At 28.5% G+C, this 22,689-nt stretch overlaps 2 protein-coding genes across 2 annotated transcripts; one reads left to right on the top strand and one right to left on the bottom strand.

The window, feature by feature from the left end:
- Positions 1–4,487: 4,487 nt before the first annotated feature.
- LOC107909186 (putative RING-H2 finger protein ATL49) lies at positions 4,488–6,039 on the bottom strand. Its single transcript, XM_016836636.2, has one exon. It carries the CDS (start codon positions 5,984–5,986, stop codon positions 4,682–4,684), a length of 1,305 nt encoding a protein of 434 aa, XP_016692125.1. The 5' UTR covers positions 5,987–6,039; the 3' UTR covers positions 4,488–4,681.
- A 12,418-nt stretch (positions 6,040–18,457) lies between these two features.
- On the top strand, positions 18,458–19,228 carry LOC121204752 (RING-H2 finger protein ATL56). Its single transcript, XM_041075244.1, has one exon. The coding sequence runs from the start codon at positions 18,556–18,558 to the stop codon at positions 19,084–19,086; it is 531 nt and encodes a 176-aa protein (XP_040931178.1). The 5' UTR covers positions 18,458–18,555; the 3' UTR covers positions 19,087–19,228.
- Positions 19,229–22,689: the final 3,461 nt, after the last annotated feature.

Here is a 22,689-nt window from a genome sequence, read left to right as displayed (position 1 = left end):
TACAAAATGTAAAGAATTTATCATTAGACTCGCTCCGATAAATACCTTGAAAAAAAAAATTGGGAACAATGTGGTCCTTGGATTGCATATCTTTTTCTCCCATTTGGGGTATCTAATGAAAAGCTGCAATGGATTATGTATATCCAAACTCACCCACCCACGAAGAGATTGATTGAATGTAGATTCACCGAGAAAGCTACAAAGCCTATAAGAAATTGAACATGAGGTGGCAAATCAGATGAACATAGAGGTTTCCCGTTCTGGACCTGCATGCAGGAATGTGGTTTTAGGGGTTCAAAGAATGTAGACAGTTGGTGCCAAGTAGGCCAACTTGCAATAGGACAAAGCTAGCATTTCATCTACTCAGTACATTGCATTCGACTTCATTTATGAAAACTCCCCTGATAGATCTGGTAGTAAAAAAACTGTTTATCCATAAAATTTATCCAAATTTGAGTTTTTATTTGGGCAATTTCATTTGGATATGTGATATTGGGTACGTCTCTATTATGTGTGTCAACATGTGAGTATTAATCTTCCAATTGTAGGTAAAAGTAGTATAAAGATCCTTATGCTAAGAGGTAGATTGTATTTTACACTCTCTATAATTATTTCTGCTAAAAATTTCATCATTTTGTATCGTTATAAACTGGCTTGACTGACATAATAACCAGACCACGTGTACCTCATGATAATGTATAGAGGTTAACTTTGAACAATAAAAATGGAAGAAATTTTTAATAAAAAGATTAATTTACTCTTTAATTTAATGTACAAGAATTAATTTATTTATTTTTTTAAGTAGAAAGAACAATATGCAATCCAAATCCTATTATTCTTTTACCCTAATTGTACAATAGGAAAAACAAATCATCTATGATATATTATATGATTGTACATGTTAAAATATCTATGCAGAATACCTAATTGGATGGGATAGCCTCTAAAATGTTGATATAGTATTATTTTTCTTGATAGAGGACTTGTTCAATGTGTCCTTTTATTAGGTGATACCATCCTAGTGAAGTCATTATTGTCTTAGTGTGACTAGGTGTTTGGATTAGCTTGGATCTCTTGGCGACTGGATTACTTCAATGGTGGAACATGATTTTCGTTTTTATGCCTTTGTTTCACCAAACATTTATTCTCTTTTGTTCCAAAGAAAACTAATATGGTCTTGGATTGGGTTGCACGTGTTGTTAGACTAAGAAGTCTTGGTTTTGACCAAAATGGCACATCCACTATTAGAGTATTACTCTTAATAATATATCATTTGGGATTCGAGTTTAACACATTTTTTAATATAGTATTTGTGTTATTTTTTTGTTTAAATTAGTATCTTTATTTGACAAAAGTTATATATTTTGGTACCTAAAGAAAATAATGTTAATTTATTTTTGTGTTTAATTTAATTTTTAAGGTTGATTTCATAGAAGTTAATTGCTAATATTATTAGGTTTGAAATTTTTATGATTTTATTAATATAATAAATTTAACGTTAAACGTAAATCTATTTAATTTTGTATTTAATTTATCAAATAATGTTTAATGAATATAATTTAATTTGAGTTTTAAGGTCAATCTAATGAAATTAATTACTAATAGTAGTAATTAAATTCATGAGATGAATCATATTAGCAAACTGAAAAGAACTGGACCAAACTGAAATCTCCATATTGCAAATGTACATGATACAACTATTTATTGATTTGAATTAAACTTACAAAGAAGATAAATGATGGTGGAGATAGCATGCAAGACTAGGACAAATTGTTACTGAGATGGGCTGAGCTTATATTTGTTACCCATGAACTGTGCTTTACTTGGGCCAAAAGGTTAACAAGACTTGGTAAGCATTATTTGGATCAAATTCATTTTAATTGGATTTTATAAAACCACCTTAAATTGCTAAATTATAAGAGCATTTAATTTTTGGGGAAATATAAGACCTACATTTTTATAATCTATTCATATAAGTGAAATCTTTAATTGAATTTCAATTCAATTGAAAAATTATTAAAAATTTATTTATTTATATATGAATAGAAATCTTTAATCGAATTTCAATTCAATTGAAAAATTATTAAAAATTTATTTATTTATTTATTTATTTACATTTTGATAAATCTAAAGAAAAAATTACTTGCTAAGGAGAATGAAATGTATTATCCCACTCAGGGTTGTCTTCTGCACTCTAAATAGAGTCTAATCAAATTCATAAAATTTAAAGAACGTCTTGATTAATGTAAATACGACCTATAAACTCATAAATGTCAATATTATAAAAAAAATTAGCCATACATCCCATTATTATTTCACACATCATGTAAATTTGTATATGGAATGAAACAAAGACATTGTCCTTTTATGTCGCATTGCAATAAAAATATATATAGAAAATTAGAAACATTATAAATAAATATTAACATCTGAATAGATTTTCATTTTTTTTTAAAAAAAATTAAAATTGAATGTTGAACAAAGATTTGGTTTGTTCATTGATGTTTTCATATTTGGGAGAAATTACAAAAAAAAAAAAATACTTGTCCAATTATGTTGGTATCAGGTTTTAATATATTCTCGAATGTTGGATATATATTTTACCATATTCTTATCAGAAGTATTTATATTATAATACATTTACTATTTAAATAAAAAAAATGTAAAATTATATCTATAAAATAGTTTATTTTTGCAAGATAAATAGAACTGTAATAACAGGTGCATATAACAACTAAAGAACAGGAACGCAAAATAGTTGGACTCGTTGTTGATTTAACCTATACAAGTTTTTAAATATATAAGAATTACTGGACTTAGTTATATATTGATCAATTACTGTATCAATCCCCTCATCGAAGTAGACAACAAACCAAGACTATTAATAACTATCCTGGTAAAGTCTAGGATAAATAAAATATCTTTAAAATATGTTTAGGGATGAAGTCAGAAATTTATTTTAGAGTGGTTAAAAATAAATTATAAATATTTTACGAAAAAATTTAAGATTTGTTACTATACTAATTTGTATCTTAAAATTTTTAAAGGGCCTCTAAAGCAGTTCTATCATATTAGGGGAGGGACAAGTCCACTACAACTCATTTCTAGCTTCACCACTGAATATGTTTGCAAGTCATTTAAGTTAATCTCCATGAAAGAGATAACCTGATTAGTTTGATCTGAATCAATCTAACTTTTATATATCTGCCAACGTGCATTCATAATATAAGTTATGTCATGGCTCGGTTATTTTGGTTCAAATAATTATCAACTTCGAATATGATAAGTTATCAAATTTGAGCTGTTATAAATACAATTGTAACGATTTTTATAAAAAATTTAACACTTTTTAAATCAATACTTTTTAATCATTTCTCAATTAAATTAACAATAGATTGATATTAATTCAATCAATACTTTAAATATAATATAAATTACATGGTGGACAACAGTACACTTGTGAAGAAGTGTCCATGTCCATACTTCATAATCACTTCCTCTATTTGAGGTTGAACTAAAATAGACATCCAACAACATATGTCCAAATCTAAGTTATTAGCACCATAAATGATTAAATAAATAATCTAAAGCTACACATTGGGGAAAAATAAATCCACAAAAGGACACCAAATTTGTTCCAAGTTAAGCCTCTTTTTTTTTTTCAAAAATAATAATTTCTGTTTTGTAAGATTGTGATATTCGGGTCCTTTTGGATAAATATTTACTTTCAACGTGGTGTATTTAATTTTTTTATCTTACGTTATAGTATTTAATTTCACTATCAACATTAATTTTATACTAATTACAAATTACTGCATCATTCATTTAAAAGGACCCGAAAATTGTTCTAGACTCTTGTAGCACGCAAAAAGAAAGCAGACAAACAATGAAGAAATCATCATTAAAAAGAACCCTTTTTTATTTATTATTATTACTTTTTACTTTCTTTTTCCTATAACATGATCATGCAATTTTGCCTTCCAAAACAAGCAAACAAAAGTGTGTTTTCCTAATTTATAATTTTGGTACATCAAGAAGGGAAAAGGAGTTGTTTAAGTTGAAAATCTGAATTTAATGTTAATATTGATTTGTATTTGTACCCTAAACAAAAATTGTAAAATATAATTATTAAAGAATAATTAAATTAATTACAAATGACGCTAATATAGTATAATCAATTTATTTTCTAATTAATTTTATTACTTTAACCTTAATTTTTTTATATACAATTTTTTCCCTCAACCATTAAAAAATTAATCAAATTATTTTGCTTGGAAAGAAAAATTTTATTGGTCGGTTAACTTTTTTAAAAAATATGATAATCTGGGCAATAGTTTGCATATACGTTAGTGTTATATGGATAATGGTTTTTGAAATTTATTGATTTTTTTTTGAATTGGTATAAAGCATATGAATTATCACGTAAATTGTCGCATTAATATCGTTAAAGAAAAATTAAAATCAAAATAACAAAAGAAGACATCATTAAAAACTAAATATATCATTGTCTTTTGTAATTCCAATCGGTTCTTACATTCTCATTTAATAATGAAGGGTGCCTAATTACACTCATTTTATTACGATTCACTAATTACAATATTTACCTATAACTCGTATTAATTATATTCAAATTTAATTATTATAAAATTTCAAACACATTGTATGCAACACAATTTTTTCCTTACATGTTTGGGCTAAAGGATGAATGAACAACCTTGTTTTGTCTCCCACCTAGCCAAAGCATGGTTCTCCTTGCAAAAGATGGTGTTTTACCTTGTGAATGATCATCTAAGCTATGGCTCCTCTGGTTTTCTTCATCAAACCCTAATTCTTCACTCCCTCCTCCATTTCCCCACCTTGAAGAACCCATCTCAAACACATCATCCCCACCACCACCGTTCTTCACCTTCAACCTAAACGAAAAGGCCCTCCTAGATGAATCCACTTGCTTCCCTTTCTTCCCTCGAAGCCAAATTTTCGATATTGAAAAGCTTTCTTTGTTGCTTCTCCTAATAGACTTGCTGCCATTATCATCAATGGTGGTGGTCATAGTTTCAAAACCATTGAACCCTCTTCTTGATTCACAATCACATTCAGACATTGCAAGGTGGTGACCAGGTGTTAATGGCAAACAAAGCTTTTTTCTCGGTGGTTTCTTCAATGGTGTCCTTATTGGTACTTGTAAGAATGAATTTTCATCCATTACATATTCAAATGACCCCATTGAAAAACACCTCCTTGAATCAACATTACTGTTGATATCACTACAACCTTCAATGCCATTATCAACATTTCTAAGCTTCCCTAGCTTAACAGGCACAATGTTTTCATCCACCATTAAAGTGGGGTTGGCTTCCACATCATCAACAATGGGTGGTGGTGGCGGCGGCGGTGGCGGCGGTGGTGGGGGTGGTGATGAACAGCTATCAATTATTAAACTAGCTCTACATAAAGGGCACGTAGAATGAGACAAAAGCCAAGTATCAATACACTCCATATGGAAAGCATGGCTACAAATCGGTAACAATCTAAGCTTATCTTCAACCTCAAATCCACACAAACAAACAGCACAATCAAAAGGGTTGTGTTTCAAACCTATGATGGATTTGTAAAGAAAAACAGGGAGATTATCTATTAATGATTGGTCGACACCAGCATCATGGAGATGGAATAGTTGTTGCAACTGTCCTTGAAGGGCTGTTATATGGTCTGAATCACCGGGTTCTCTATTTGAAGGTCTTAAAAGGAATCTAATTAAGAGATGAACCAAACCAGAAACAAAGAAGATGATAGCTAGGATTATGATTATAAGCAATAAACTTGGACTGACCTTGTTTATGAAATTTGAACCACTGGATTGTAAGCTTTGTGGTGGTGGCTGTAATGGCGGTGGTGATTGGGGAGGGAAGTAAGGTGGTGGTTGCCCTAATGGAGAAAGATATTGGACCAACATTCTTTGCTTGGTTTCATGGAAAATTGGTTCCATTGTGTTCCAAAAAGGGGGAGGGAAAAAGAGAGCTTAATACGTGGTTTTTAAAAGGTAGAAATAAAAAGGTGGTGGTAGAAGGTGAATTTTAAAAAAATTTGGTAGCAATAATAATAAGTCTACCAAATAGTGGTTAAATAATGTAGAGTTAATCAATATTTTTTGGTTTAATTATTGTTTTAGTCTCTTTACTATGTTAAAATTTAGGAAAAAATCCATCTACCTTTTTATCATTACAATATTGGGTAGGGGAAAGGGGAATGACTATTTGAAATCTGTGTCATTCGAGTGTCGAAGGAGTAGGGACAGCGCCGAGGGGTAGGCAAGACTTTGACCTCCGCCCCAAAATGGTAAATTATAATTTTAGTCTCTTAAATTTTTTAAAATTATAAGTTAGTTTAATGGTAAAAATACATTTTGACCTTTCAAAGATGAAAAAATTTCAATTTGATTCCTTTAAAATTTTAAAATAACAAATATATACAAAGATAAAATTATATTTTGACTTCTTTAAAATTTTATAATTTAATGTTTACCCCCAAAAATAAGCTTTTCGCTTCGTGCCTAGAGAGGAGTTTTAACCACGGCTCCAAAGAAACTTTTTTTTTTCCTTACGAAGTTAAGTTATAAATGTTTAAACTCACTGGGGTGTCAACAATGGGCTTTAAGCCTTTAACCATTACTTTCTTGTAATCTCTTTATTTTTTTACAATGTTATTAATAGATTTAAATCGATAACGATCAAATTCTACTATTAGCCTATATATTATGCATAAGTTGCTGATTTAATTTCTCTATTTTAATCTGATTAATTTTAATCCTTATATTTTATTGACAATCCTAACCAAAACGATGATAGTTAAATCTCTTAGGCTCTATTATTAGTCTTGTACTATTTATAAGTTATGGATTTAGTCACTATTCTCCAATTTAATTATTTTTTGTCCCTATATTTTCTTTTATCGATTTTAGTCCCTACACTTCAGTCACGTGACATTCAACTAAGTAAAATGGTTATCAATTTAGACATTATAAAATCAAAGGATCAAAATATGCCAAGTCAAAAAGAATAAATCCCTAATTTCATAATAGTAAAGGGACTAATATAATAATTAAACCATATATGTTTGAAAGCAAAAACAAATCCAAAATTATTTGGGGTGAAGAGAAATTGAAGAAATTACATTTTGGCATTATTTGATGTATTTTTTGGCATGCTGTCCAAAAAGTGAAGTAAATGATGGAAACAAAAACACCAATTTTTAGGAGAAAAGAAGTCTCCACTATGAAATGAAATCATGTTTCTGGATTTCGTGCACTACAAAAAGAAGAGAAAGCAAGACACATTTTTACTGCATTTTTTGAATTATATTATACTTTATATTCAATTTTCCTTTTTTCCTGGTTTTAATTCGCCAACACCTAAAGTATCCCAATTTTTTAAAAAGAATTTCTCTTAATTTAAACTTACTTTACTTAAATATAATTTCAATTTGTTCCTAAGTTAGAAAATTCTTTTAGGGGATAAAAATTAAATTGTAATTTTTACAATAATAAAAATATAATTTTTAAAGAATAAAATTAAAATATTATTATTTTTAGGGGGCAATATGTAATTTTACCTTTATTAATTTAAATTTTTTAAAAACTTTAAGGGCCAATCGGGGTCCCTTCCAGCCCCTCGAGATTCGCCCTTGATTTCAATGACATTTAAAAAGAAATTAGTAAATAGTTTTGGGTATAATTGTTGAAATTATATATGTGACGTCTCGAATTAAATGTAATTGGAGATTACATTAATTACATTCCAATTCTCATACGGATTAAAATATAGAAGATAATACATTTCAACACACTCAAACCCACGATTTCTTGCATTGGCAACAATACTAATACCAGTCAAACTAAGGCTCAATTAAAACTCTTTATAATTATAAGGTAATGTAATTACTATTATAGGGACGAAATTAAATTTTTTTTAAGAAATAGAATTAAAATATAAACATTTTACACTTTAGGTACTAACCCTCTTGCCTGCCTGCTGCTTCTAGATTCACTTCTGACCCTAAATGTTGAAACCATACTCTAATTTAATGAGGAAAGATGTGAGAATAATATATGTATATATATGAGCATGCAAAACGAGGTTTTCTTAGAAATGAGATAAAGACAACTATATTTAAATACGCATGCCGTGCTCCTTTGCAATTCTTAGCCATGAAAGTTGGGTCACAATATCAAAATATCTGTCATTTTTGCTCTAAAGGTAGAAATTGCTGATTATTAAAATATCATTTTTATATTTTATAATTATATTTAAATAAAAAAAAAATTAATCCAAATTTATAAAATAATACGACAACATATTAAAATTTATTAATATAAATTGGTACATATTTGTTAATGGGAGGTTGGACTTGTTCTAGGAGAAGTTTTTGAAATGGTGTTCGTCGAGAATCAATGAATCCCACAATGATAGAGGTGGTATCATTCTTACCCACTAATGCTGTGTAAGTAGGATGGCAAAACTTGACCCGTCCGATGGATTCTAAATCGACCCGCTTCATATGGAGCGGATTTTTTGTTTGAAAAGTGGGTGAGAGGTGAGACGAGGTAGATTTTTCCTTTTGGATAATGAGTATGGAGCAATTATAGTAATTGCTTGCCCTATGTTGACCTACTCCACTATATAAAATTACCATCTTATCTTTGTATATATAAACTACTATAAGAGTAAAAATGTAATAACGTAATATAGAAAAGAATCATATAGTATATGTTTAAATATTTACTTGGTTTTTAAAAGATTGAAAATATTAAAAATAAGTAGCAAAAATTAAATTGAAGTGAAGTATGGTGGGATAGGGATGGATACGTCCAACATCCATGGAGGTGGTAGTGATTTTTAAGATAATATATCCATAATGGAGTGGAGTGGGTGGTGAAACAAAGCGTGCCAATTGTGGAGCAGAAGTGGATTTTGCAATATTCGCCTTCACTTTTTCTCTATTGCCATCTCTATATATAAGGGCATGAGTTCAAACCTCACCCAGGGGCGAAACCAGGGAGGGCAGGCATGGGCCCCGGCCCCCCCTAAAATGGGAAATTTTCATTTAGACCCTTTAGATTTTTTTAAAATTTTAAATTAGTAAAGGTAAAATTACACTTTGCCCCCCCTAAAATTATAAAAATTCAATTTAATCCTTTAAAATTATAAATATATAGACTATAAAAAATTAAAATTTCCTTCGGCCCCCCCAAAATTTTTTTTCTAGCTTCGCCCCTGACCTCACCAAGACCAAATGCTCATATTTTCTTGGTGGGCGAGGTCTCCCACTATGTGAATCCATCGACGGCTCTCCCTAGAGTCGAAAGTCAAAATCTAGGGATAAAATCAAGCACAGACACCTCGAACATAATACATTTACCGTTGAGAGATATATCAACTTCCGACAAATGACACTTCAATACTTTATCCAGAGCAAATTCTACCTCTCCTTAACAATATCAAATATTGTATATAAATATATAATATTTTAAATATGATTATAACATATAAAAATATACAAACACCAAATCAACTACTAAATTGTGAGTTAGATAAATAAAAGTTACAAAAGAAAAGGAGTTGTTGAACCAAATAAATAAATGAAAGGAGACCAAAAAGAAAAGAAAAAAAAAAGTTTAAGTCCATCAACTTTTTCTAGAAACCTTTTGAAGTTTCAAAGGAGTAATTCATGAATAACCTAATTAAGACTTAATGAGTGAGAAAAAATATTTTTAAATGAATTTAGTATTTTTTTAATAATTCAATTATATATAGGTTATGATCATATTTATTCTTTTTTGATACAATGTTTAAAATTGCTCATAGTCCCTTTTCAACTAATAAATAGGAAGATAATGATTTTCAACGCACTTATACGTTCCTATATCCTCCTGCATTGGTAATAACACCCATACCAATCAAGTTATAACTCAATTGACAGATTGCTTCTTTTATCTGTATTAGGTTTTAAGTAAAAAAAAAATCAACTTCCAATTAATCTAACTCACATAAATTAAAATTAAGTAATTTTAAATTATATTTTTATTTAAGATTTGATTATAAAAATATACCGTTGTTAATATAAAATTATTTTATTATTTTTTAAATAACAGAAGAGTTATTTAGATGGATGGACTAAAGTTGTAACCCAAACAACCCGATCATGAACAAATCATAATTAACAATTTTTTGGTCCCATAAGATGTTTTCTTTTTATTTTTTTACTCCTTTTGTCAAAGATTAGCTCTAATATACAAAACTAAAATGTCAAATGGTTAGGGCATGTAAAAAAAATTATAGAAAAAAACCCCTAAACCAAATTTTTTTAATGAATAACTTAATTAAACCCCAAATTTCTCCCCAAGCAAGGCATCCAAGGGCATATAAAAATAGATAAAGTAAAGCATGCTTTTCACAAATTTGTGAATATAGACTTCTCAAAAAGAATTATCTTAGTTTTCTAAAAAAATTACTTAAGAAAAAGAGCTTTCACATGCATTTAAAATGAAATTGTCAAGCATTCAGATATAACTCAACATGAAGTGGAAGACTATAATTTTTGAAATAATATATAGAAATGTTGGTGGGTCAAGTTCAAATCAAATTTTATTTTTGTCTAAGTCTAACTCGATTCAAATATGAGTCTTAAAATTTGTACAAATTTCGTTGTGTATTTTATTTTTTTATTTAAAAAAATTAAAAATATTATAAAGAAATTAGTGATTAAGCATCCCAAGGGATCTTCAAAATTAAGCAATCCAAACTTTTAACTACAATTTTCAATGTCAATGGAAAAGGGTATTAGAAGATAGAATAGTGACTTGGAAGATTAGGAAGGGACAACTAGTTTGATTATTTGTTAAGTGTAGGGCCATATGGGTGGTACTACATTGATCGAGTAATTCTTTTGGTTTAAAACTTTAATTTCACACCCAACGGCATTCGAATTTGTTTAATCACGTAATATTTTTTAAAGAACGGAATTTAAAAATTATTTTGAGGATTTAAATTGTATATTTTTATGAAAATTAAAATATAATTTTATTATTTTAATAGTTTATATCTTTATAATTTTTTAGAATATTAAATTAAAATTTTATCATTTTTTAAGTCAAAATATAATTTTACTATGTACTAATTTAAAATTTTAAAAGATTAAAAGTGAAAATTTTCATCTGCACCCAATGTTGAGACACTAGAAAGTTTACCTTTACTTTTTTTTCGTTAATTTTTAGCCTAATTTAAAAAAACATGACATAACCACGGGAGTTAAATGATATGACAATGGTCTCTCCTACCTTAACTAGAGGTGAAGAGTTTAATCCTTACCCTTAATATTGAGCAGCTTTAACACTCATGGCCAATAACTACCTCTTAATGGGCCCATCGAATGCGGAGAATTAGTTACTGGGCTCGTTCTAGTAAACATTTTTTTACAACATTTGTAGAATCTTTTAGGTTAAATTGGTCCGTCCAGTTTTTTTAATCGGCTCATTTTATGTTTTTAAAAATTAAGTACAATCAAAGGCGGATACAAGGGGGCTGGCAGTGGCCCTAGCCCCCCCCCCAAAATGGAAATTTTATATTTAGGCCCTTAAATTTTTTTTAAAATTTTAAATTAGTAAAGGTAAAATTATACTTTGGCCCCCTAAAATTATATAAATTCGATTTAATCCTATAGAAATTATAAAGGTATAGACTATAAAAAATTAAATTTTCATTCGGCCCCCCTAAAAATTTGTTCTGGCTTCACCCCTGAGTACAATTATAAATTTAAACCCTCAATCTTTACAATTTTTATCAATTTGGTTTCTATTTTTTACTTTAATTATAGAAAAATTATAGAAAAATTAAAATATTATATTTGTTTCCCAAATGTGACAACAAATTAAAGATAAGCACCACCAATTTGTTTGTTTTCATGCAATTGTCGATGAGCACTTCCTCTTTAACTTGTTGAGAATTGACAAAAAAAAAATAGAAAGACTAAATCCATATAAATTAATAAGTACGAGGATTATTTTTAGAATTTAACCTTTTTTGTTTTCAACCAGCAATACCTAAATCAAGTTTCCATACCATTTAATTATAATGGCACATGAGGGTTTCAACCATTAATGAAGAGGAGCCTCGTTAATACGTATGAAGCCTTTCACCATAAGATTTCGTGTTATTATGGGTAAAGATTTATCGACCCCAACTGTGACAACTATTCTGAAAATCAATTGTCTGATCGGCAGTGTTCACACAAAAAAGACTAAACATAATAAATAAATCGACGTTAAAATTAATTACGAGTAACGTATATATATATGTTTACTTCCAATTCAAGAAGCTTTGCAAACCAGTTCAACAAAATTCCCCTATAATTTGAATCAAGAAATAATGCTGAAATCATTGAAGGAATTTCTCGTATTGGAAATCTTCATTATCAACTGCACATTAAAACAAAGTTGATACATAAACTAAATATGAAAGGACAGTTACATACATGATTAATTGAGATTCAAGAAGTTGATTGGAATTAAGACCAAATTAATCGTATATGTAAATATTATATATAATTGATGGAAAGCATTAATATCATGATTAATTGTTCTTAATAACTGCTTACTTTACTTGATATCAGAATTGAGAAGAAGTCTTTTACCAAAAAAAATTAATTACTTTTTCTATAAATTAATTACGAAATAAAAATAATACAAAGTGATAATGATATACGTGATTCTTTCTTCTTCAACAAAATGTGTAAATATAGCTGCATTTAAATTTTGATGGTTTATATTTCGGAGAGATTTGTATATGTTTAGTATTGACAGTTTTTAGTACTCATCTGTCCATCGAGAAACTTGTAATTGATATTGCATTGAGAGTATTGCTTAATTTACAACTAAGTTTTTAAGAGGAAAATTTAATGGCGATTAATCTAGATTTTCTAGTACAAGAATGATGCTGCTATTTCGGGCTATGATAAGACTTGGGTTTCAAAGATAAATTGATTATCCACTGAGATAGGCTTCATAGATATAGGAAACTCAAAATATATAAATAATTTGTCTGTGTTATTTTCTCTTTATTCATGTTTTCTTTGTAATTATCAATTGTAAGTTCCAACAATAATTTTTTATTTTTTATTATGTTTAATGATACTATTATTTGTTTTTTTAGATATAATTATGCTAGATTAAATATTAAAATATTTTGATAATTATCTCAGGATAAAGTAAATTATTCCTAAGCTCGATCAATAATTGAAAAATTAACCCCACCTCTAAACTTTTTCGAAAGAAATCAACCTTATCACAATGGGTCGAGTCGAAACCCATGGGTTCCAAGTTTTTCTTTTTTTTCATCACTAAGAAAACCTCATTCGTCGTTTGACAAACGTGTTTGAGTCTTATACAAGCAGATTTTTTGTCATTTGTCCTTTGGTAAAGGTGTTCGAATTTTACATTGACGATGTTGTACGTATATTAAAATAATAAATAAATAAATATTGATATAATGATTTATTTGATTTTTTAACTTTATATAAAAATTTATTTTATTTTTTTTAACATTTAAACTTATACTATTTATCAAATCACTCCAAAATGAATAAAAAAATAAACATTTGTTAATTTTACTAACTTGACATGCACGTGCATTGCCATATGAATTCCACAACAACAATAAATTAATTGTTTTAAATTTTAAAATTTAAAACAATTATAAAAATTATTTTTAAAAAAAAATTATTAAAACTATTTTGAAAGTATAAAGATTATAATTTTTTTAAATATTTTTTAATTTAATTAATTACTAATATGACATTCACGTGGATTGCCACGTGGATGCCACATTAGCAAAGTTAACAAATATTAACTTTTCCATCTATTTTAGAGTGATTTGATAAACAATGCAAGTTCAAATATTAAAAGAGGCAAAAAATTAAATGAATGGCTAAAATAACTTTTTTATAAAGTTAGAGAGCTAAATAAGTCATTATGCCTATTTTTTAAAAGGTGTTTGAAATTAGATTTATTCTGTCCAAAATTTCATCTTTATATATTTAAGATGTTTTAGAAAAAAATATTATGTTCGAAAAATAAATTTGAGAAGAAATAAATCCGATTAAAATATAAGCAAAGTTTGGACTCTAACATTTAAAGTCAGATCACAGGCTAATTTGTCCAATTTTTCTAAGTATATGTTTTATCACATTAGTAAATGTTGTAAGTTGCTTATATTTGATTTTAAAAAATATATATATATTAAATATTGAATTAAAAACAATATTTTTTGTAATAAAATTAAAATTTAGTATGATTTATTCTAAAATGGGTTAGAATTAATTATTTACAAATACGAGTGAGCTTAAGTAGATTTTAACGCTAATAGTTTGGGCTCAGGGGTGAAGCTAGAATTTTTGTTTAGGAAAGACGAGATAAAGTTATAAATTTAAGGGGACACAAACTAAAAATTTTGTATTAAAAAGGTTTAAATTAAATTATTAATTTTTCAAAAGTACTAAAATTATAATTTTATCATTTAATTAAAAAAATTAAAAATAACTAAATTCAATCTTTTAATTTTGGGAAGAGAACCTAAAATAATTTTTCCCATTTAAGTCAAGGCCTTGCCTGTTCCTTTGGGGCAAATTAGCAATGTCTTTAGATTTTAGGTTGATTTTTTCAATATTTAAAAAAATACATATCGCAACATATATTTTCTATTAAAATATCAGCTAAAGAAATGAAAACACGTCCTACAATACCTTTCTATTTCTCTCTCCAAAAGAACCCAAAAAAGAACTAAAGCTATAGAAATATCTCATTTCAACTAAACCTCTTGGAAATATAAGAAAATATCTTATTATATATTTATATGCAAAAGTCAGTTTTGCTTGTCCTATACGTGCTTAATCGAATGCATACGTGGAGATTCTATTGTACAAACAGCTAAAGGCATATTTAAATGTATAATATTTTTTTTTCATGTTTTAATTATTATTTTTAGTATTATGCTGGTCTATTTTGTAGTTTATATTCGGAGTTATCCTTCTTAATAATGTTATTTTTAAACTTCGAACTTACATTTTTCATTTAGAAATATAATATGTTTTATAATTACACTTAACCACTCATTTTAATTATTTTGTATTATAAAATTATTAACTCTATTTCAAATCATACTCTTAAATATAATTAGAAAATTATCATTAAACCTCAATCAAGCCTTTCATCTTTTTAGAAATTTCCATTACGCTTCTCGAAACTTTTGAAAATTTGAATTTGGACATAACCAAAATTTTGGGAAACTCTTATTTGGTCTCCAGAATTTTTAAAAATTTTAATTAGACCATCTAAATATTTAGACAAAACTTTAAAGAAGCTTTTTTTAAAAAAATAATTAAAAACCCAATTTTTTAAAAAAATATAAATTAAGTCCCTGTGGTTTTTAGAAAATTTCATTAGGTCTTTCAAAACTTTTAAAAATTTGAATTAGGCCCCACAAAAAGTTTTGGAAATTTGTATGAAATCTCCAAAACTTTTAAAAGTTTAATTAGACCATTCAAAATAGCCAGGGTAATGCTAGGGGGCTAGTAGGGCCCGACCTCCTAAAATGAGAAATTTAACTTTTGACCCTTTATAATTTATAAAATTTTGATTTAGTATATGGTAAAATCACACTTTAACACCTAAAAATGATAAATTTTAATTTAATCCTTCAATAACTATAAAGATACAAAGTATTAAAATGATGAAATTGCAATTTAATTCTTTTAAAAACATATAACTTAATTCCAATCCCCAGAAAAATTTTTTGGCTTCACCCTCGAAAAGAGTTAAAAATTCTTATTAAACTTTTCAAAAATATTTTGAAATTTTTAATTAAAACCCTCAAAATTTTTAAAATTTTAATTAAATCCCGAAAATATCCGTCACTTATCTTAGGATAAGTCCTATAGTTTCCAGGTGGTTTTGAATATTGCTAGTTGTATTGTAACAATGTGAAAATGAAATATTGAAACGGTGCATGAATACTGCGTGCCAAATAACCCGGCATGTCAAATAAATTGGTCTAATTTGTTGCCAGGCACAGTAGTTGTTCAAAATTTTATACTTAGTCCATCTACTAAAATTTTGAAAAATTGAATGCTCTTACTACATTGATTTACAAATTCTAGTCCAACTGATAGCGGTGTTACTTTTCTACCATTAAAAATGCTGACGTGGACATGAAACTACTGATGCGGCATTAACTAATATGCTGAACTTGGTCAACGAATTGTTGACATTGATGACGTGTAATTTTTTTAGTTATATTTTGGCATAAGTTGCAAATTTGTTGAAATTCTAAATTTCAATTTTGACCCAGATACTAGATGTTAAATTATGATATTTTCAAAATATTATGCGGTAGACATATTATCACATGTGTAATGTCATATCAGTTTGATAATTCCACATAATACTGATGAAAAAGACCATCTTATTTCTAGTTAATGAATTTAATGACTAATTTTTAAGTGAAGACTGAAATTTTAAAATTCTAAAAGTATAAGGACTAAAAATGAATGAATTAAATAAATATTATGCATTTTTATTCTTTTTTTGTTTTTTTTAATGTGCAAAAATTGTTACGATGTATATGCCACATCATCACATATTTAAAGAAAATCACATTAAATTATTTGATAAAATTAATGAAAAAAATTGTTCTTAGAGTTGAAAATACACATTTCGTAAACTAAAGTATTAGAAATGACCAACTTATAATAAAGAGACTAAATTCACAAAAATGAATAGTGTAAGGACCATTTATAGAATTAACCAAAAATATGTCACTTTCAAAACAGTTGCAAACTTGTTTATTCCATCCAAAGCAAATGGAATCTTTACTATCAGTAGTGAAGAATATGCTCATCAAGTATAGATAGAAAGTATGATGGGAGAAAAAGTGAGAAAAGACGTGTTAATCTACTTTTCTTATCTTTTATATTTAAATTTAAATTTTAGTACATATATTTTTATTTTCGAGAAATCAGTTCTTTTACTTTTCAGATTTTAAATTTAAGTCTAATTGTTAATACAATTTTAAAAAAATACGTACTTTATAGCTATGTAACTAAAAGATAGATGTTGTAATGAAGTTGAATTTAATAAAACAATTTTAATAATATTAATAGTTGGCATCTAAATTTTAAAATTTGAAAAATAAAAGGACTAAATAACTAGAAATAAAAGTATAAAGACTTATGGTATATTTTAACCATAAATATTGGGTATAGTGGCAAATTATGTTGAAATTTCAAGGAAAGAGTGGACTACAATATTAATAGAGGAGGCTATAAATACCAAAATGATTAATCTCCATAAACCATGAATCCAAAAATAAATTAAAACCGACATGGATGATATATACCCACTACAGCCTTAGCTCCTAAAATAGAAAATTTGTGTTTTAACCCTTCTAAAATCTAAAGAGTTATAAATTAATACATGGTAAAACTATATTTTGACCCTTTCTGAAAATTATAAAGTTTTAAGCTTACAACTATAAGATTTGCATTTTGGTTCTCATAAAAAAATTAATTTAATTTCAACCTCTCCAAAAAAATTTTCTAGCTTCGCCCTTAAATGTAGTTATCGAATACTGAAAGGTGTAAAAAATAGGCATAATGATAAATATAGCCTTTAATGTTTACTCATTCTGTCACTTTGACCTTGATTCTTTTTTTTTTGGATCACTTTGGTCCTCAATCTTAAAATTTTAGTCAAATTGCTTTATTTCTTAATAAAAATTGATTAAACTGTTAAAATTTTAATGGCACTGACATGGTAAACTACGTGGCAGTTTACTTGTACTTCATTGCTGACATGGATAGTATTTGAAGAAGTTTTATGAATGTTTTGAATTTTGTTGCATTTTTAAAGATTTTTTTTACTTTTTATGAAGTACATGTAGACTACCACTCGAATTGTTGCGCTAGCATCATTAAATTTTTTAGGAATCAATCAACTTTTCCATACTAAAAGAAGCAATTTGACTAAAATTTGAAGGTTAAAGACCAAACTAATTAAAAAAAAAAGAGAGTAAGGACCAAATTGATCAAAGAAGTAAACATTAAAGACTAAATTTATTATTATACAAAAAATTATTAAGTATAATGCCAAAAAAAAAAATTCATCTCTATCCTATATAAGGCACACTTTTCAACACTTATCGAGTAAAAAGCCCATAGGAAAACAAATAGAAGGAAAAACCCAAAAAACCAGTTATAAATAAATTTATAATTCTAATTTCCTAAAACAATGAGCGCAAAATAAATAAATATATAATTTTTTGTTTTCATTAATAAATAAATAAATAAATAAATAAAATTTAAAAAATAACGTTTGACCATATCTTTAGCCCCTTTATAAATTTATATTTAAAGTTCGTTTCTTTTATTTCTAATAATTTCTCAGTTTTCACATTTACCATTTCAATCTCAAAATCCCCAGAAAAAGAAAAAGAAAAAGAAAAAAATCCCACCATGCCGCCGCCGCCGCTACCTCCACAATCCTCCCCAACCGGTGGTTCAACGTCGACGCCGTCGAAATCGAAGGAAAAGTTCCTGTCTTTGATCTTAAAAGCCATAATTATGATGCTTCTCATCTCTTTCTTCTTCCTCATCTTACCTTTAGCTTCTTTCCTCCTCCTCCTCCCTCTTCTCCTCCGACACCGCCGTCACCGCCACCGTCGTCACCATCTCCATCCCTCCTCTGGGTTTTCCTGGAAACAACTCAAAAAGCTTCCCCAATTCAGATTCTCCCACGAAACGGAATCCGTCGGGTCGGATTCGGATTCTTGTGTGATTTGCTTAGATGGGTTCAGGCAAGGTCAGTGGTGTAGAAGCCTCGTTGCGTGTGGCCATTTGTTCCATAGGAAGTGTTTGGATGGTTGGTTAATCAAAGTTGCTGCTTGCCCAATTTGTAGAACGAGGGTTCGATTTGAAAATGATGATAATTGCAATTCCGGTCCTTGTTCGAGGAGAGCAGAGTTTCAGGGCTTGTTTGATTTGTAAGTTTATTGCAAATTTAGTCCCTTTTTTTTGTATTATAAAATTGTACAGCTCCCTTTTTCTTAATAATCCTTATGAAGAATTCCTGCAATTTTGATTCACAGTTTGTATTGCTCTTTTAATAATTGAATTGCCTTTTATTTTATTTATTTTTCCTCATGAATATGATGAAGATTGCTGATACCTTTATTTCAATTTTTTATTATTATAATGAGGAAATTGATTATAATTGTTCTTTTTTTGAAGTTTCATTAGTTTTTTTAATTATGGCATTTTGTTTTTTGTTGTGATTATCAAAATTTGAAGGTATTTTGTTTATGTTGTTGATTTCATTTACAATCATTTTCTCTTGGAGATTTTATCCTGCTAGCCTTTGTGTCACCACCTAAGAAATCCTGGATTAAATTAGTCACATAATTTACTGTTTAAAAATTTTAACTTTATTCTCTTAACTCTGAAATAAAATATTTCATTAGCAGAATCATAAAAAACTTTAATAAACAGTAAATGTTAACTCCGGTAGCTTTTGTGTAATTATGTGATAGACCCTGTGTGAGAATGAATCTTTACTGTCCCTAATTATCATGCACATGAATTAGAGTTATTATTTTTTTTATTTTAAAGTCTTGCACCAGTGAATAGGACTAAATTTTAAATGTATGAAGAGTATTAGGATTGAGAGCGTATATTAATCAAATAATAATAAAATGCATGCATCTGATACATATAGAAAGCTCATGATGAATCTCTGTTACATAAATATGCACAGAAGAAATGTTAGTTAATGGCTCTCTCTCTGTGTTTCATTGTTTTACTATGATGCAGCGACATTCATAATTAATTCCATCATAAATATTACTTTGATGTGACCATTTCCTTAGTGTAGATTATTACTCAAATGAGATGAAAAACAAAAGATGTTAGCCTATAATGGTCCAATTGACATCATAAGCATATCATGAGCTTTTTTCTCTAGTGAAACAAGCTTGAAATGAGCTTGTTACAATTTGATGGTGGCTACGCCCATCTAGTTCCTCCATCTTCCTCTCTTCGGGACACAAACATTGTTTTGTTAGGACATGATAAATCAAACCACTTTTAACAAGACAACCATTACTTGTTACAAGCACGTTCTACAGTATTTATCTAACGAAGGTACCATGAAAGTGACTAGTAGGCTCTATCAAGAGGTGACACACGACCTAAATAGGTGAAACTCATAAAAGCATATTCTTCACTCCCAAAGAGGAGACATGCTCATCAGCTCCAACTCAAAGTCCCATCCGTACTTTCTTCTTTTCTAAGCTCTCCTCCCTTTTTCACCACCTCCTACTATGACCCCAAGTGGTACGGCTATCCGCCCAAACAGGATAAATTGTCCTCAATATCCACCACATATTCCTCCATGTCACCTTTTGGTATCAACACAGCTAGAATTGTCTTAGCAAATTCTAGGATGATGGCTCCGCCCACTTAGTTTCCCCGGTTACATCTCTTTGGCGACAAGCATTGTTTAGTCGGGACTTGAGAAATCAAATCTTGACAAAACAACCATCACTTACTAACAAGCTTATCAAGAGGTGACACATGGTCTAAATAGGTCAAACTCATAAAAATACCTTCCTCACCCCAAGGAGGGGCATGTGCAGCTCCAACTCAAAATCCCACTCATGTACTACTCTTCGTTCAAATAGATTGAATTGTTCTAATATCTTCCACCACGCCACCTTTTGTTATCTACATAGCTTAGATCCTTTTGTACCACCATAGGTGAAGGGTGATTGTGCTGCTAGAGGGGGATTCCATGTGTGTGTTTTCACTTTTTTCAGGTCTTACTTGACGGTTTAGCATGCTATTAATTTCACATATTTAATGACATACATCACTTTAGGGGAGTGATCACGATAATTTCTTTGTGAAAAGTGATTGTAGTAACTGGAAATCATCTATTGCACCAGATGTTTTTGAATGATTAATGCCAGGGGACACTTCACTCTTCTCAAGTATTGATCATCTTATCTAAATAGAATGTCAATTTTATTAAAATGGGAACATCATGAAAGATATTTGTGTATATAGAAGATAAAAAGTATTGGGTAAGAATATCTATTTAAAATATCAAAAAAATAATATAGGACCACACAATAAGGGTATGTGATATTGTAGGTTTTATATTAAGAAAAATCGAAAATTAATTTGAATCAAAGTCAATTATTTAAATTAAACCTTTATGATATAAAAATAAATGAAAATTAAAATAATTTTAAAGTTTTATTTTTCATAAAAATACCACATAAAACAAAAGTTATTTTTTATAAACATTTATGAAAAAGACTATTAAAGAATATCTAAAAAAATACAAAACAAAGGTCAAGTCGGGAAAATTAACAAATTCGGGATTATTAAATAAATGTTTTTGTTTTTGTTTTAATAACATCAAAATAAAAAATCAACGATTGATTAAAATAAAAATAACCGGCCGGCGGTGCTGCTTTTCAAAAATATACGCGGCACGACACTGTATCATAGTCGGTTACAGCTGAATTTAATCCCATGTTCTAGACCTCAGTAGATAACGATGAAGACTCATCCAATCAGAACAGTCCAAATCACTTGTCATATATACAAATATCTTTTCAACTTTTCCAATTTCTCATATGATATTGCACTTAAGTTTTTTTTCTTGAGATTATATTTTATTTTTAATTTTAATATTTAAATTAATAATTTTATCGAAAAAATTAATAATGTTAAGAAAAACTCAATCAATCAAAACATGCATATGTTCAATATTGACCGATAATGTGAGAGCTGTCACGATGAAGTAGAGCTGCCCTGTTTTGGACAAGGCATTGGGAGTTGATGAGAATTTGAGTCCAATGAATCATGTTATCATTGCCTCAGCTTGCGGTCAGGCCCCCTTGGGGTCGTTTGGAGGTACAACCATTTAGGGTTGAAAAGGATTTAAAATATTATTTTTTAGTTGTTAAGAGTATAAAAAAATAATTTTTTTAAACTTTTAAAGATCAAGAAAAAAATTTTACCAACTTTTAAGGGCTTAAAAAACTTTTTTTAGCTTTTAAGGGGTCAAAATTTTTTTTATCAACTTATAAAGGACTTAAAAAGATTTTTTCTAATTTTTAAAGAACCTAAAACGTTGTTTTATTATTTTACTTAGGGCTTCAAAAATATTAAAAATGGACTTACTTGCGATTCTTAACAGGGCAATTCGAGTCAATTCATGGAACATTATACATACATTAGCACTCATAATGTTGCGGACATCACTATCACAATGAGGTATTCTCTATTGGTGAATTGGATTTGCTTTAACATGAAGACTTGTTGCTTTTGAATTATGATGGCATTATGAAGCCTAGTGATGAAGTTATTTCGGTCTTGAATCGACTATGCGATGACACGGAAAACATTCTTTTCGTTGTGAGCGATTAAGTGGACTTGAGTTGATGTTGTTGAACCTATAATGCAACTTTACATGAAGATGACAAATGGCTTGTCGATGGAGAATAAAGAAACCGCAATCGTCTAGCACCATCGAGACGTCGATCTCGATTACAGTTTATGCCATGCTAAGGATCTTCATGG

Source organism: Gossypium hirsutum, chromosome A08, assembly GCF_007990345.1.
Source record: "Gossypium hirsutum isolate 1008001.06 chromosome A08, Gossypium_hirsutum_v2.1, whole genome shotgun sequence".
Taxonomy (NCBI): Eukaryota; Viridiplantae; Streptophyta; class Magnoliopsida; order Malvales; family Malvaceae; genus Gossypium; species Gossypium hirsutum.
Note: the sequence above shows the minus strand (reverse complement) of the source record. Positions and strands in the feature narration are given on the sequence as shown.

Excerpts from the sequence above, each read along its gene's own strand:
- LOC107909186 (XM_016836636.2), bottom strand. The coding sequence starts at position 5,986 with ATGGAACCAATTTTCCATGAAACCAAGCAAAGAATGTTGGTCCAATAT.
- LOC121204752 (XM_041075244.1), top strand. The coding sequence starts at position 18,556 with ATGCCGCCGCCGCCGCTACCTCCACAATCCTCCCCAACCGGTGGTTCA.